Source organism: Mytilus californianus, unplaced genomic scaffold, assembly GCF_021869535.1.
Source record: "Mytilus californianus isolate M0D057914Y unplaced genomic scaffold, xbMytCali1.0.p SCAF_14, whole genome shotgun sequence".
NCBI lineage: Eukaryota > Metazoa > Mollusca > Bivalvia > Mytilida > Mytilidae > Mytilus > Mytilus californianus.
In genome coordinates this window covers 15,515,776-15,531,652 of record NW_026262626.1, presented here as the reverse complement: position 1 = coordinate 15,531,652, position 15,877 = coordinate 15,515,776, and the positions used below count along the sequence as shown (strand labels likewise).

At 31.5% G+C, this 15,877-nt stretch overlaps 1 protein-coding gene across 1 annotated transcript; it reads left to right on the top strand.

Moving 5' to 3' along the window:
- Nucleotides 1-207: 207 nt before the first annotated feature.
- On the top strand, nt 208-11,030 carry LOC127724905 (uncharacterized). Its single transcript, XM_052231908.1, has 2 exons — nt 208-1,890; nt 10,948-11,030. The coding sequence occupies exons 1-2, from the start codon at nt 255-257 to the stop codon at nt 11,028-11,030; spliced, it is 1,719 nt and encodes a 572-aa protein (XP_052087868.1). The 5' UTR covers nt 208-254.
- The last annotated feature ends 4,847 nt before the right edge of the window (nt 11,031-15,877 follow it).

Sequence of the window (15,877 nt, the reverse complement as noted above, 5' to 3'; positions counted from 1 at the left end):
TAAAATAACAAAAATACCGAACTCCAAGGAAAATTCAAATCGGAAAGTCCCTCATCAAATGGCATGGTACACTCAATCGACAATTCAACACTTATAATCGGTGTATTTTATCTATGGTGATAACTAAGTCTTGTACTAGATAAAAAGCCTTTAATTAACGCCTGAAATACAAAAGTTTAAAGGTGTATTATTAACTGTTTACACACACAAGGAAGTACAATACCGCAGACATATTAGAATTTTCCAAATCCGTTATGGCCTGTGAAGGACAGTTTTCAGTTTCCTGTAGCCTGTGTGAGGAGGACACCAGAATAGAATGGAAGTGCTTAAATTGTGACATGCTCATGTGTGACAAGTGTAAAGAGAAAATTCATGTGAAATTCAAATTTGCCAAGGATCACAAAGTTGTTTCTATTCATGAGGTTGGACTTCATGCAGAAGAAATAGATTTTTCCAATTTAAGTTGCAAAAGCCACACAAGGCAATCATGTGTGATGTTTTGCAAATCGTGTGACTGTTTAGTATGTCCACTATGTATCTCTGAAACCCACAATGGCCATGGTCTGGTAGCCATCGGAGAGGGGTATGAAATCAAGATCGAAAAATTGAAGACAGGTCAAATGAATATTAGAACTAATATTGATGAGCTGCAGAGAAGGAAAGCAGAAATGAAGTATGTTCATAGTAATGAACTTTCCAAATTTGAAAACACTATGAAGAAAATTAAAGATCAGAATGTCCTGCTGAAGAAGGAAGTAGATCAACATACTGAAAAATTGGAAACTGAGCTAATTAAAAAGTGGGAAGATTTAAATCTGAATACTGAAAAGGGACAAAATGAGGTGAACCTGCTGATTGGAAGTCTGGAATCCAAAAACTTAAAATTAGATGATATTATCCAATCCATGGATGCCAAAAAAGTCTTTGTGGATGGTTCGGGGTTAGTAAAATCAATAGAGGAAGCAGTCACATTTCCTTGTACGAAGTTCGATTCTATTCCAACATTTCTTCCTGAACAAATAACTGCATATAACATTGGTTCATTAGAAAAAGTTTCTACAAAGGATGAAATCAAAATTATCAAACAATTTGACACTAAAATCTCAGACGTATATTATATGGCAATGGCAGCCGGTTCTGTGGATGCACTGTGGATTTCTGACCAGGATGTATTACAGAAAGTAAAAATAGAAGGGACGAGTTTGGAGATAATTGCTCAAAAAGACATAACAATTTATGGTATGGCTATTACTCCATCCAAAGATCTCCTTTTGGTTTGTAATGGAAGTAGACTGATGCAGATCAGTGACCAAACAGGCGAAGTGACCAAATCTAGGTATGAGGTAAAGGATTTAGAGGAGACATCAGCTGTTCATGTAGACTCGGATGGAACAGTCACTGTTGGTGCTTTTAGTGGGGAAGTAGTATACCCAGCAGTGGGAAGACGGGTTGTGATTGTAATGAACAGAAATGGGAAACATGAAACTACTTATGAATATGACAAACAAGGCAATCATATATTTACATATGTTAAGAATATTACCAGAACAAAAAATGGTAATACCTGTGTAGTGGACAGGTTATCTAAAGATAAGAGAGGCAGGGTGGTAATACTGAGTGAGGATGGAGATATTATGAATCTCTTCAATGGCCATCCAGAAGTGAACACAGACAAAATCCCTTTTAGACCATTTCGTGCAGTAACTACTCCATCTGATAATATTGTTGTATCAAACGAGAACACTGATATTTTATTTTTTCTAAACAGTTCTGGAAATTTGATTAGATGGTGTGACATGGGAAAGATTGGAATATTTAATATCTACTCTCTTTGTATTTCGGAATCTGGACATCTTTACATAGGAAAAAAAGGCAAAATATATGAAGTGAATACTTTGTAAGTTCATGTTAGGGAATCAGATTCTTTGATACTAGTTCCGAACTCAAAGTCAGTGTTAGACTTTGTCGTAATTGCTTTGTAAATAAATATCCTTGAAATATTGGTTAAAGGGGCATTAGCTGTCAAATTCATGTTCGCCGATTTGACTCAAATTCTCATATCTGATTTATACTAAAACGTATATCCAAATTACAATAAGTCTGAAATAAACAATTACCAATGCATGCATGAACTCGATAATATATATCAGCATTTCGTGTGTATTTTAGTATAGACGCCATCTAATTAACCATCGAAATGACCTCCGAAGACTGCCGACGGTCACATAACCTGATAACACAAAAACATCAATATAAATATATAGCGACCACGTCCAATTTGATTTTTCTAAGGTCTGTTTGATTTTATGTTATAGGAAAAAAAAAATAAGTCAATCATCGTTTTTACCTGTATAAGAATGATTTTTTTGTGTGGATTGAATCAGTCAACGAAATGGTTCATATTCTATTTTTTTTATGTCTCGTAGCTGATGCCTCTTTATAGATATAAGAAGATGTGGTATGAGTGCCAATGAGACAACTCTCCATCCAAGTCAAAATTTATAAAAGTAAACCATTATAGGTCAAAGTACGGTCTTCAACACGGAGCCTTGGCTCATACCGCACAGCAAGCTATAAAGGGCCCCAAAAATTACTAGTGTTAAACCATTCAAACGGGAAGACCAACGGTCTTATCTATATAAAAAACGTGAAACACTCATGAACCACATCAACAAACGACAACTACTGAACATCATATTCCTTAACCATTTAAAAAGAATTTTACATCCATTCATGTTGTTATTGAAATAAACATTCAAAGACATCAAGACTGTAAAAGACAGCATGATAAATATTGACATTTTTTTTGTATTTTGAATCATGATATTTTTACCATATAGATCAATATAACCCAAGATCATATTGATGCAACCTCTGATTTGACTGAATTCTCTCAGGTTTGGACAAAAACATTAATATCAATGAAGAAAAAAGCTAAAATTCTTGAATCCAGTAATATATACATACTAGTTGATATACCTATAACTCTTAGATAAATATTAGTTTAAGAATGCGTCAAATACAGGGAAGAATTAATGGGATACAAATATTACGATTGAAAGGATATATAAGGACATTGAAAAATACTCGATAGAATATATAAATTTGTATAAAGTTTAAAATAAAAGATGACAATAAGGTGTCATCCAACAAGAAACCAAAAGGACGTAAAAGGGAATATTTACATATCTCTCTAAGAAGATGTTTTCCGATTTGCTACGGTACCAACCGTAGTACAAACTGGGAGCCGTCATTGAACTTTTGAAAATAATTCATATATGCCCTTAATGTCAACGTATGTTTTATGAATCATTACTAAAAGTATTTGGAGGATTTTTAGCTACAACTTGGTATAGATTTCATGTGGATATGTTCTTATTCATAATAAACGATATTGTGTGTACTCGATTATGCTTTCATCCAACCGTTGCAAGTAACCGTTGCAAGAACGGTTTATAATTAAGATTTATTTCTACTGAAATTGCACAGGCAAAAAAAAGTTAAATATAAAGCACATTCATATTTCATTTAATGTTCGCCTGTTATATTGATATAACATTATAGAATGAATAGGTTGGCATTTTTTGGGGTAGGCTTTTAGAAAAACATGATAGAATAAGAGCCATTTTAACATACAAATTAAATTGACCTCATTGAAAATGTATTAATGATGAAAATAAATACAAAACCTGTTCCGCAGGTTATTTGACCTACATTAAAAATCCTTGTGTGCAAGTCAACTTAAAAGTATGGAAATATAAACCCGACTGATCAAGTCTTTAGGTATACATAGAAACTTATGTCTTATCGGTGATCAACAAATATTTATGCTCCCGCCGTAGCGGAGGGGGCATTAAGTTTTACCCTTGTCCGTTTGTACGTCCATCCGTCCGTACGTCCCAAAATTGGTTTCCGTTCTCTCACTTTAGTTTGCCTCAACCAAATGTTATGAAACTTATACGAAATGCTAATAACCACAAACACAGATCAAGTTTGAATTTGGTCGGTGTCACTTTTACTTTTCTAGAGTTATGCCCCTTTACAAATGGAAAAGTTGCTATATTTTCATTTCCGTTCTAAAACTTAAGTTTGCATCAACCAGATGTTATGAATCTTATACATAATGCTTATTGCCACAAAACACAGATCAAGTTTGAATTTGAGTGGTGTCACTTTTACCTTTCTAAAGTTAAGCCCCTTTACAAATGAAAAAAAATGCTGAATTTGTCATTTCCATTCTATAACTTAAGTTTGCCTCAACCAAATATTATGAATCTTATACACAATGCTTATTACCTGGTGGTGTCACTTTTACCGTTCTAGAGTTATGCCCATTTACAAATGGAAAAAATGCTGATTTTTTTTCATATCCATTCTATAACTTAAGTTTGCCTCAACCAAATGTTATGAAACTTATACACAATGCTTATTATCACAATACTTAGATCAAGAACGAATTTGGGTAGCGTCACTTTGACCATTCTTGAGTTATGTCCCTGTATCACATTATGTGCAAGCGGGGACATTATCTGTGTCACATGGACACATTCCCCATTTATTTTATAATTAAATAATCAGTATCAATTTTTCGCATTCTTTAATAAAATTTAATATTGTAATTAAGTTACTTTAGGAGTTCAATTTCATTATCTATACCATTTTTATATTTTTCTGCATTTTCGCATAAATCGTCATACACACGTATGAGAAATTTGATCAAAGTTAAAAGTACGAAGAAAGGGTCAAATAAAGATACGCTAATAAACTATTCAAAGAACACAAGTGTCAGTACAATTTACTATAATGATATGACAATTATACTAGTCTTTTAAATTCAATGATTCAAGACATTGGTGTTTTTTTTATCGACAACAATTAAAGTGCCCTTTTCTCACTCAATATGAAATCTAAGCACTCTCATCCTCTCAATAAAAAATCTTCTGCTGTAATGATCGAAATAGATTACTTAAATAATAAAAACTAATTTCAAAATCATGCAAGAACTAATTATAATATGAAATCAACACAATTTTAACACGTTAACGAATATAACAAAAACCAGTAACACGTGTTTTAGAAAATAGTTCATAGTTATTATTTCAATTATTCCAAATTCTGTTTGTACATAGAAAATTGTTTTTTCTTTTTTCTATAAATAAACGAAACGAAAACAATACCTATAACAAACAGAAACGCAAATCTATATTTAGAATCTAAAGGTCGCGTCAACTCAGTTCGTTTAAGGTCTGTTTGATTCATTCACTTGTGCACAACTAAATAGTCTCATAAACAATCATAAACAAAGTGTTCTAGAAACGTTGAAATCGTTATCAAAATAAAACGTTAACTAAAGGTAGTTTTTTGCTGATATGCATTTTAATTCTTTTAATTTTATCATGATGAATAAAATAATCTCCTGCATTAAATGATATCTCCAAAACAGCATTAACCGTTGAGTAAAGTACCAACCGTACCTGATACGTAGCAAATCGGGAACCTCTAGAAGAAGAAGTCACCAAAGGGACAACCAAAAACCATCATTGGAATAATAAGAGAACACCATGATCCTACTCCACGTAAAGCACCCATTGTTTAACTCATGGTAATTATTTTCCTCGTCAACTTATACCTGATTGGTGTGAACTTTTTAAACATGCCAAATTAGGGTTTAGAATCATATTTCATTTAGATATGATAGTGTGAGCATGCTGTTTAAAGACACATATTTTTGTTCTCAAAGGTTTTAAAAGATATTGCCATTGCTTGGTCCTATTCACAGTTGAAATCATTTGTTGTCCTTCAGTCATCATCAATCCATAAAACATTAAAACAGTCATATGTTTTGCATACTTGGAACTTCATAGTTTTGGATGGTTTTTATTGACCAAGATGCAATTTGTGAGGATGCTGAGATTTCACTTTTTATGGGCAAAGATCAAGGTTTTATCTACTATCCATTTATATCAAAACTGTAAAACGACTTCGCGAAGGAGGTATTTTCAATGAATGATTTTACCATTTTTTTTTTCGTTTCTAGCTATTATCTTGAAGACTATAAAAGATAGACATAAACTTTAAATGGTAAAAAAGATCAGCAAGACAATATCTTCAAATAAGTCATGTTGGCCGAAAATTGTCAAGCGACTCCTTGTTGAAGTTATCGCGCCTAAATGACGATAAAGACGATCTTTTTGTCATTTCGTTGCTTCGTGTATGCTATCTTGAAAATTATAATAGAAAAATAGAACATTTAAATGGCAAACATGATCAGCAAAACAAGATATCAGAATAAGTCTACATGGCTGAAATCGTTAGTCGATTCCTTATTGGAGTTATTGCCCTTACATGACGATTTTTACCAATCTTTTGCGTTTTTGCCTATTATCTTGAATACTGAAAACTATAATGGATGGACATTAACTTTAAAAAGCAAAAAAGATCAGGATGACAAGATCTACAAATAAGATATCATAGATGAAATTATCAGTTGTCTTCTTATAGGATTTATTGCCCCTAAATGACGACTTTTTACCTTCTTTTTTTCAGTTTTGGGAAAAAATACTATAGAAGATAAGAGAGAAACTGTAAACAGAAAAAATAATCAGGAAAACAAGGCCAACAAAAACGAGATTTTGGTCATGAATTATATTCTAGTCTACAATGTTAGAGAGTGACCATTGTTGAAGATAAGTGTCCATTGTTGAAGATGCACATAGAACTAACGATACAGGCTCTTTAGAGCCTTCATACCAAGAAGGCAATAAATTATCATATGTTGAATAAACACAATTTCAAAAAAGAAAAAAAAGACAAACATTCTAGCAACAGTTCACAAAACACTACACGGGAAACTAAAGAGCAGCTTGAATCCATACCTCAAAAAATACTTGCCATGAGCTTGGGATGCTATGTAATAGTAAGCAATTCCTGCTCCTTTATTGGCACTTGTCATGTAACTCATTGCACATAAAACATTCTGTGATGTCACAATATAGGATAAAAAAGAGGGACGAAAGATACCAGAGGGACAGTCAAACTCATAGATCGAAAACAAACTGACAACACCATGGCCAAAAATAAAAAGACAAACAGACAAATAATAGTACAGATGACACAACATAGAAAACCAAAGACTAAGCAACAAGAACCCAACCAAAAACTGGGGGTGATCTCAGGTGCTCCGGAAGGGTAAGCAGATCCTGCTCGACAGGAATGTTGTTATAAGAGAGAAGACGTTATGAAAGTCAAAATATATTTTATTGGCAAAGTAAGATCATGGCTTCTGTCGGTTACCAACCCACAAACAAAGGGTCTTTGGGCAACCGTAAATTAGATGCAAATAAAATAGATAAATAAAATTCAAAATTCAAATAAAAACTAAAATGAAATGAAATTTTGAAATAATGGGGTGCTGAATTGAACCCTGGCAACAGATGTCCAAAATCAACATGAGAAACTACGTTTGAGGTTGATATGAAGATAACATGGATTAATGTTCTATATTAAATAATAATACAGTGATAAATCAAGTTCATCGGTACTGGTGCAGCCTATAAAGTCCGCCACTAAACAAGTTCAAAAACATTCATTTCATAAAGAATGTTTTGGAACTTGTTACCGCCAACCAGTAGCATACATTGAGAGTCGATATAACTCTGATTGTAATATTTTGAAATAACAAGAATCTGACCGCAGTAACAACTAGCTAACAGATTCCCGAAACCAATGACCTACTTCGCCGTTTGATGGACAATACATGGATGCAAATTGATAATAGCATAGCTGGATAATAAATAGGTGAAAATTGATAATAGCATAACTGAAGTTGTAACGTGTATAAAATTAGATAACTTTCAATATCTGACAAATAAACAATTCCTTCTCACTGTAGTTTGGTTCAATCACTTATTTGGAATCTTGTTCTTGTATTGCAATCTTGGTATATTGGAACCAAGCAAATTTGACTAAGGTAACAAATCTTGGAGAAAATCAATATCGCTTATAAGTTAAGTCCTATCGTATAGAACGCTTTGTCCGATGTCATGTCCATTTTAGTGGGTTACTTAACATTGCGGGGTTCTTCGAGAATGAGCATACGATTAGTTTATCTCTTTACTTAAAGTACCTCATAACACTTTGACCTTGCTAACAAATTGTGATACGAAAATGTATAAGAGAACACAACCATAAGGAACTACAAACTTCCTAAGTCATTTTGGTGATTGAAATACCCACTATCCAAGCACGCTTTTGAAAACATGGAAGATCTTGAATTGACAATCAAACAATAATCAGCTCCAGATTGATAATTTACAATATAGAACAATAATTAAAATTGATACGATAACAGATGAAGATATTTGACTTGCCAACTGTTATGTTGGTAATTTGATATATGGTTAATACTTTTTATATTTCCAATGACTGAATTCGACTTTTACCATCAGAAAATATAAAAACTAGAAGATCTAACATGAATGTCAGTGAGGGAAATATTCGCCTAAAACTTAATGGCGTGGGCGTAAACAGCTATAGGATACCGTACAGCCTTCAACATTGAACATAGTCCATACAGTATAATAGCAATAAAAGGCCCCGGCAACAATTCAAACAAGAAAACAAGAGCATATTTAAGTATAAATCAATTTAAACGTAAAACAAGTATAATAGACTGCGACAAACAACAAGTTTGTGAGAATTAAGCCCTCACGTAACCGGGGACAGTGGTTAACAACACAACATAAAACAAAGTTGATGTAGGTTTGACTCATCAGACCGACTCAAAGCATAATAAACAACTAACAAATAGACTAAAGACACCAAGTACCCACCTAATAGCACTCGCAGTTACTGAAAGCTAGTTCGAAGCCAATTAAAACTAGTAAATGAATCATGTTTCCCGGACAAAAACTTTTTAAACTGAGGTGCAGTTAAGACCCCCCAAAATTTGACTCTAAAAAATAGCCTATGGAATATTTGCCGTCTTTAGGGAGCTCGTCAATACGGCATTAAAACTGGTATCGTGTAACATTTTGTTTTGTTTGTTTGTTTAATTTTGTTTTTGTTTTGTTTTGCTTTGCATCACGGTGCGGAGCTATTAGTTTCAGTCGATATATACGCCATCTTGAAATAATTTCTTATCACATATAGATTCTGATTGGTTGTTTCATGATGCGGCTGAGATACATCAATAGCTATTGGCTTAAATGAGATACAAAATTACAGACTTTTCTCGTCTCAGGATAAGACATCAAATGCCGGAAAATTAACTATGTGTATTTCAGTTCCGACCAACTGTCATTAATTCATGTTCGTTTTATTATGCATATATTGCACACTGAAATTCAATATTGAAATATTAATTATAATTACGTGTTCATTTGTTTTGTTAATCTGCAATATGCACGATTTGTTTTGCTAAACAATGTTCCTATACAATGTTTACAAAAATGCATTATCTGTATTTTATAACTTCTGCCAATCTAGGCACTGTGTGACACCTCCAGAGAGGCATACCTCCAAAGTCTATTTGTAAATGTTTTAATTTTCAACAAGTGAAGTGAACAAATATTACCTTAAATTAGGAAAGAGCGAAGCAGTCCACAGCTTTTTACAAATCTCAAACTTGTTTGTTTTTGTTTTTGTTTTATTGCATATCATGCGTATGGCGTTCGACAACAATTATTATCCCAAATCATTTATGACTGCTTACAAAAAGGAATATTCTCTAATATACGTATATACATAAAATTCCATGTATAACTGTTCACAGTATTTACAGTTTTCTATAAAAGTATGCAAAGCAAACCTTTGATCGACTTGCTTGCTATGTTTGCTTGGATGTTTGTAAACAAAGGCATAGGCGGAGTTTCATTCTGTTTAATATATACTGGTATTTGATTGGACAATAAAAATGTGAAACTTAACATTTAAATGAAGTTAATGTTTATGGTCCAATCAAATTCCAGTATATAGTAAACAGACTGAAATAGACTACCTACCTGTTGTTTACAAACATCCAACAAACATAGCAAGCACGTTGATCAAAGGTTTGCTTTGCATGCTTTTATAGAAAAGCTGTAACCCAATTTCATTGTTTCTCTTTCAGATAACAAAATCGTACTAATTAGCAGTTTTATATTCTGAGATATACGCTACTATTAAATCTAAACCACAAAAGCAATAAAATCAATTTATCACCTAACTTATTTGAACGTTTCTTGACCTCTGTAATGATATAAATAAGATTTAAGAAAACCATTAACCCAGACAATTAACTCGCTTAGGTTGTGAATTTATATCAACAGTTTTCAGACGATAATTTTATCAAAGATCTACACATCTGGTAATAAAGTTTGTAAACATAACTTGCAGAATAGTGTACACTTAGGATATTTCTTCTCTATTCGTTATTAATGTTTATTAAAAGACTATAATTTTTTTAACAAAACAACTAAAATAAAATTCTCTTATATAAATTTAAGGAAATGCGGTAAAATTGCCAGTGAGACAACTATCCACTAAAGTTCAAATGAAGTAAATGTAAGCAATTATATGCAACCTTACGGCCTTCAACAATGAGAAAAACCCATACCGTATAGTCTGCTATTAGAGGCCACGACATGAAAAATATAAAACAATGCAATTGAGAAAAATAACGGCCTATTAGTAATTTATAACAAAACAGTTTACGAAAAACAAATATGACAGACATAAACCAACGATGCCCTTTTCCAAGTATAGTAGTAAACTATCTTGCCTTGCTGATCAATTTTCTAAAATTTGAGACTAATGGAAACATTGTTTTCTGTAAAACTAAAACTAATATCTATTGAACTTTAAAGTTGATAATGCGCAAGTGGATTGATAGCTACTAGTTCCACTCATATGAAAAATCCAATAAAGCTAGTTTAAACAAGCCCCGAAAAAACAACAAAGATTCGTTACTTGAACGGCAAACAGATGGCAATAAAATTTTCAGCTTATGTAAATATTTGATAGTTATAACAATCTTGAAAATCAACATTTGATTATCTTGTCCATTACATGTAGCATTTTATTTTTATGGGCACGATTAAAACGTGCGCAAAAAAGCTGTGTGAGTAATGACGGTTTATCCTAGTGCAAGAGTCATAGTTTTGATCACATTATTTATACATAATACAGACAGGGTATGAATGATTTGTTGTGATCATGGTACATGAATAATAGCCATAGATCTAAATCAACTGGTCCCCAATTACAAGACTGTGAGATTGCTTTCTTTAACCGAAACAGCTCGTTTCCGTTTTATGACCTGAACCCAGCTAGCTCCAAGTCTTATTTGCTCATATATTGGATGAGCTCTTTTGCCTAATTCAAATTGGTTGTTAAATAAATATTTAATATAAAAATGCACCAGTTTACTTACTGATATCATTGATATTTACGGTGATGAATTTTTATATAGCTGCGAGATACCATTTATTTATATATATATATATATATACTTTGCACAAATAGTGCAGGACTAGTTTCTGAAATTAGTGAAATGGTTCTCTCTTTTATAAAGATGACAGGTGAAAATAAATCAAATTTAGGTATACTTGTACACAGACTAAAAATGCTTTGAATATAAAATTACTTGCGGGACTATACCTCCTCAGTGTGATTATAAAATAAATCAATGTTTGAATGTTTTCTGTTTATCTTAATCAGGATGGGATATAAAGATAAGAAACCAATAAATAAATCAATCGTATTCTATTCTTATTCGTGGTATGGTCTTTGATAGTAAAAGCAATCATTATTAAAGAATAAAATATGTACCTGTTTTATTGATGTATTTAGATAAGGCATACTGCCACTTCTCTGACTGACATACATATAGATGGTCCTGCTGATGAATGAAATAATCCTGCATAACAAATTTTCAGTTTCTGTTTCAGATGCGTAGCTATTTTGACATCACAGGGGGCTAAAACAGTTTTCTTTACCCCAATTATAACACCTCTTTCAACGCCCTTTCTACCCAGGCATCAACCTTCCAATAAATGTCATTATGAACAAATATTTAAATAATATACATTTTATACTTCAAATAAATATTAAAATGTGTGCAATGCAATTTGGATAACCGAAAAAACAATCGGTTATAAAGACATTACAACGAAATATGAATGAATATTATTTGAAATAAGTATTAATATATATCAGAGACATATTGTATTATATGTCTCTGTATATATGCAACGCAATTTGGCTGACCGAAAAACAATCGGTTATAAAGACATCACTGTAGCTGTCATTTCAAAAACAAATTATCAACTAATTTCTTTAAACGGAGACTCAACTTTGAAATATAATTTACGGTTTACTGCTGTCCTAAACACGCTAAAAAACAATAAATGGTACCATAATTAATTGCATTTGATGGTGTTAATGTTTCACAAGGCAACCCCATTATCAAATAATTAGTTAACATACCTGATAATGGAACAGTACAGTTATAATCTGCATTACAAAATGTAAATTGAATAGAAATAACTAGAATCTAGTTTTTATTATTTTATACCTCGATAAAGATACAAAAATATTAATGTAACTGGAATTAAAAACTATGTGAATCAAACATTTATTATACAATCCAACATAAATTAAAATAAATTCGCTCGTATTATAATTACTTTAGTCAAGGATTTGTATACTATATATAAATCCTTGCTTTAGTAAATTGTCCACTAATGTATAAATTATCAAATTAAATGTGACCGATTTTTATTAATTAATCAATAATCTGTTGAAATTGAAAAATTAATAATATAAGTATTTACATTAATTATGCGTACAATAAACTCAACAATCTGACCTTAGATATATTCAGTTACTTCCTAGCAGACCGTGCATTCAGAATAGTGTACTATATATAAATCCTTGCTTTAGTAAATTGTCCACTAATGTATAAATTATCAAATTGTATGTGACCGATTTTAATTAATTAATAAATAATCTGTTGAAATTGAAAAATTAATAAGATAAGTATTTACATTAATTATGCGTACAATAAACTCAACAATCTGACCTTAGATATATTCAGTTACTTCCTAGCAGACCGTGCATTCAGAATAGTGTGAGGAGTGCTATAGCTGTTAAAATTGATATGCCGTGTGATCAAATTAAGACATGCGCGTTACATTGACCTGTGCATGAACTGTCGCAAGATTTGCCTTCCTCTGTAACGGTCAAGCCCTTTAAATCGAATTATAAAAAGTGGAACATATCCATGATCATCTGTGACACAGATATTCCATAACAGTTATTAACCACATCATGAAATCTGTGAAACCTTCTATCGGATGATTTCAACTTTACCATTTGGAACTTTTGGTTCAATAGCTGCCTTGTACCAGCAACCGTCCGTCTAGGAAGGCAAGCCCCGGTCCCTGGTAATGCTGATATATTGTATGGGAGAATCGAGATGTCTACTCCATAGAGTGGTTCAGTGGTTGTTGTTTGTTAGATAAATCAGGCTAAGTTTTCTCAATTGAATAGTTTTACATTTGTCATGTTGGAGCCTTTTATAGCTTACTATGAATTATGGATTTTGCTCATTGTTGAATGCCATACATTGACCTGTAGTTGCTACCTTCTAAGTCATTGAATCTCTAGTGGAAAATTTTCTCATTGGCAATCATGCAGACCTGGGGTCATTAAAAATGTAATTGTAATTAGCTTTAATTGATTACAATTTTGAAAGTAATTTAATGTAATGTGTAATTGAGCATATTTTCAATTAAATGTAATTAAAAGTATTGAATTACATTGCCTTTTTGCCATGTAAATATGAATTACTCTTCAATTATTTGAATTACATTTGAATAATTGCTGGGAAATTTTACTAATTTTGGCTTTTCTGATACAACTTGTAAATTTTATTTTTTTCCTATATTAAGTATGCACTTGGTACTTTGATTTTTTAAAATGCTTTTTAAACATTTATCATGATAATTAATTATTATAGGATGTATAATATTTTTTTTTGTATTCAATTCATTAATTATTTTACATGTTTACATAAAAATCTCAAAAATTAAAAACAGTACCAATTTATTTACATACAATTTGTAAATTTGTTGTTCTTACATTTTAACAATAATCTTAGCCTCAGGTTATTCCTTTCACTTAATTAATTATGAAGTAAAAGTTTGTCCCTTGATTAAAATGCCAAAGGCAATGTTTTTAAACCATCATAATTTTCATATGTTTATGTTAAAATCTGTACAGATGGATATTATTTTAACACTTTCTTCAAAATTTTAAGAACAGCAGTCAAAACATACAAGAATGGAGTCCAATATAATTGACAAAAGACAAGTCTGGAAAATGCTACCATTACTTCTTCTGTAATAAATGGAAGCTTTAAAGTTACTTCAATTTTCACATGACTCTTGAGGTTCATTAGAAAACCTTTAAAATCTAAATTAACATTTTTAGGAGAAACTTGAACTTGAAGAAAATTCTTTTTAAGAATACAAATTTTCAAAATTAATCTGGATCTATTTTTTCTCCATAACAATAAGAAATGCAATCAAATAATCAGCATTGAAAATTTAATGGTGAATAAATGTAACAATGACTTTAGATATTTGAAAACTTTTTTTAAACAGATCTTGTTCAAATATTTTCACTGTTAAAAAGTGCATGTATATCTAATTTATAAAAGTTTCGTTCTATTCTAGCCTGATGGCATTTTTATGATTTTATTATAAATGATATAGCTCTTGTATGTCTATGGACAAAAGTAATTGAAATGTTATTAATTACATTGGCAATGTAATTGTAATGTAATTAATTACATTTGAAAATCAATGTAATTGTGATGTAATTAATTACATTTAAAAAGCAATGTAATTGAAATGTAATTAATTACTTTGACATGTAATTGACCCTAGGTCTGCAATCATACCATATCTTCCTTTTTTTATACAGTATGCCATTAAGAAATTGGACAAATTCCTTTAAACTTTATATACATAATCATTATTAGAGGAAAAGGCAATTCGGATTAAAGGAGAGGATAGCTTTTATTGCAGCTTGTCAAACTAGTAAACATCTATACAAATTTATGTTTGAGATACCAGGGGATGCTCCACTACACAGTACTCAAGTTTGAATAGAAAGAGATGCAAGTGTAAATAAAAAGGCAGCCCTACAACAACAAAAGTCAAACTTCAAAATTCTTTTAACAGCAAATGACACAATCATTAAAGAACTAAACCAAGCATTTCCTGGCTTGGGACAGGCACATGTGCATCTAGCAAGGAAATAACTTTGCAAATATCAAAATATCTGACAAACCGTATCACACTTGGTAGATCCAGAACATCTTGCCTTTTTGTATATGATCAAACTAAGATTGAAAAGCTACCAGTAGGGTTTAAAGGTTAAAGTTATCTTTAAGATTGATGTTGACTAATTGCCTAAATCACTCAGCCAAATTATGTTCGTATATGATAAAAATTAACAAAGATATGGTATATGTATTCAGGTACAAAAGTTTTACACATTTCATGGCCATTGAAAAGATAACACACAGAGGTAACCATTTTGTAATAAATAGTGTGACTTAGCTAACAAGAGAGAGAGAGAGAGAGAGAGAGAGAGAGAGAGAGAGAGAGACCACAATGAAAAATGTTTGCACAGCAAATTCCTTCACCTGGAAACTAGAAAAAAAATAAACATGACTCTTGGTAACTGACCACAAATACATTCAAACATTCAAATACATAAATGAATGTACCCTTGCATATAAAGAAAACTTATTTCATTTATCATTCAAATATATCACATTCATCATTCTCGCAGATGCACACCTAACTACACATATAAATATAAATGC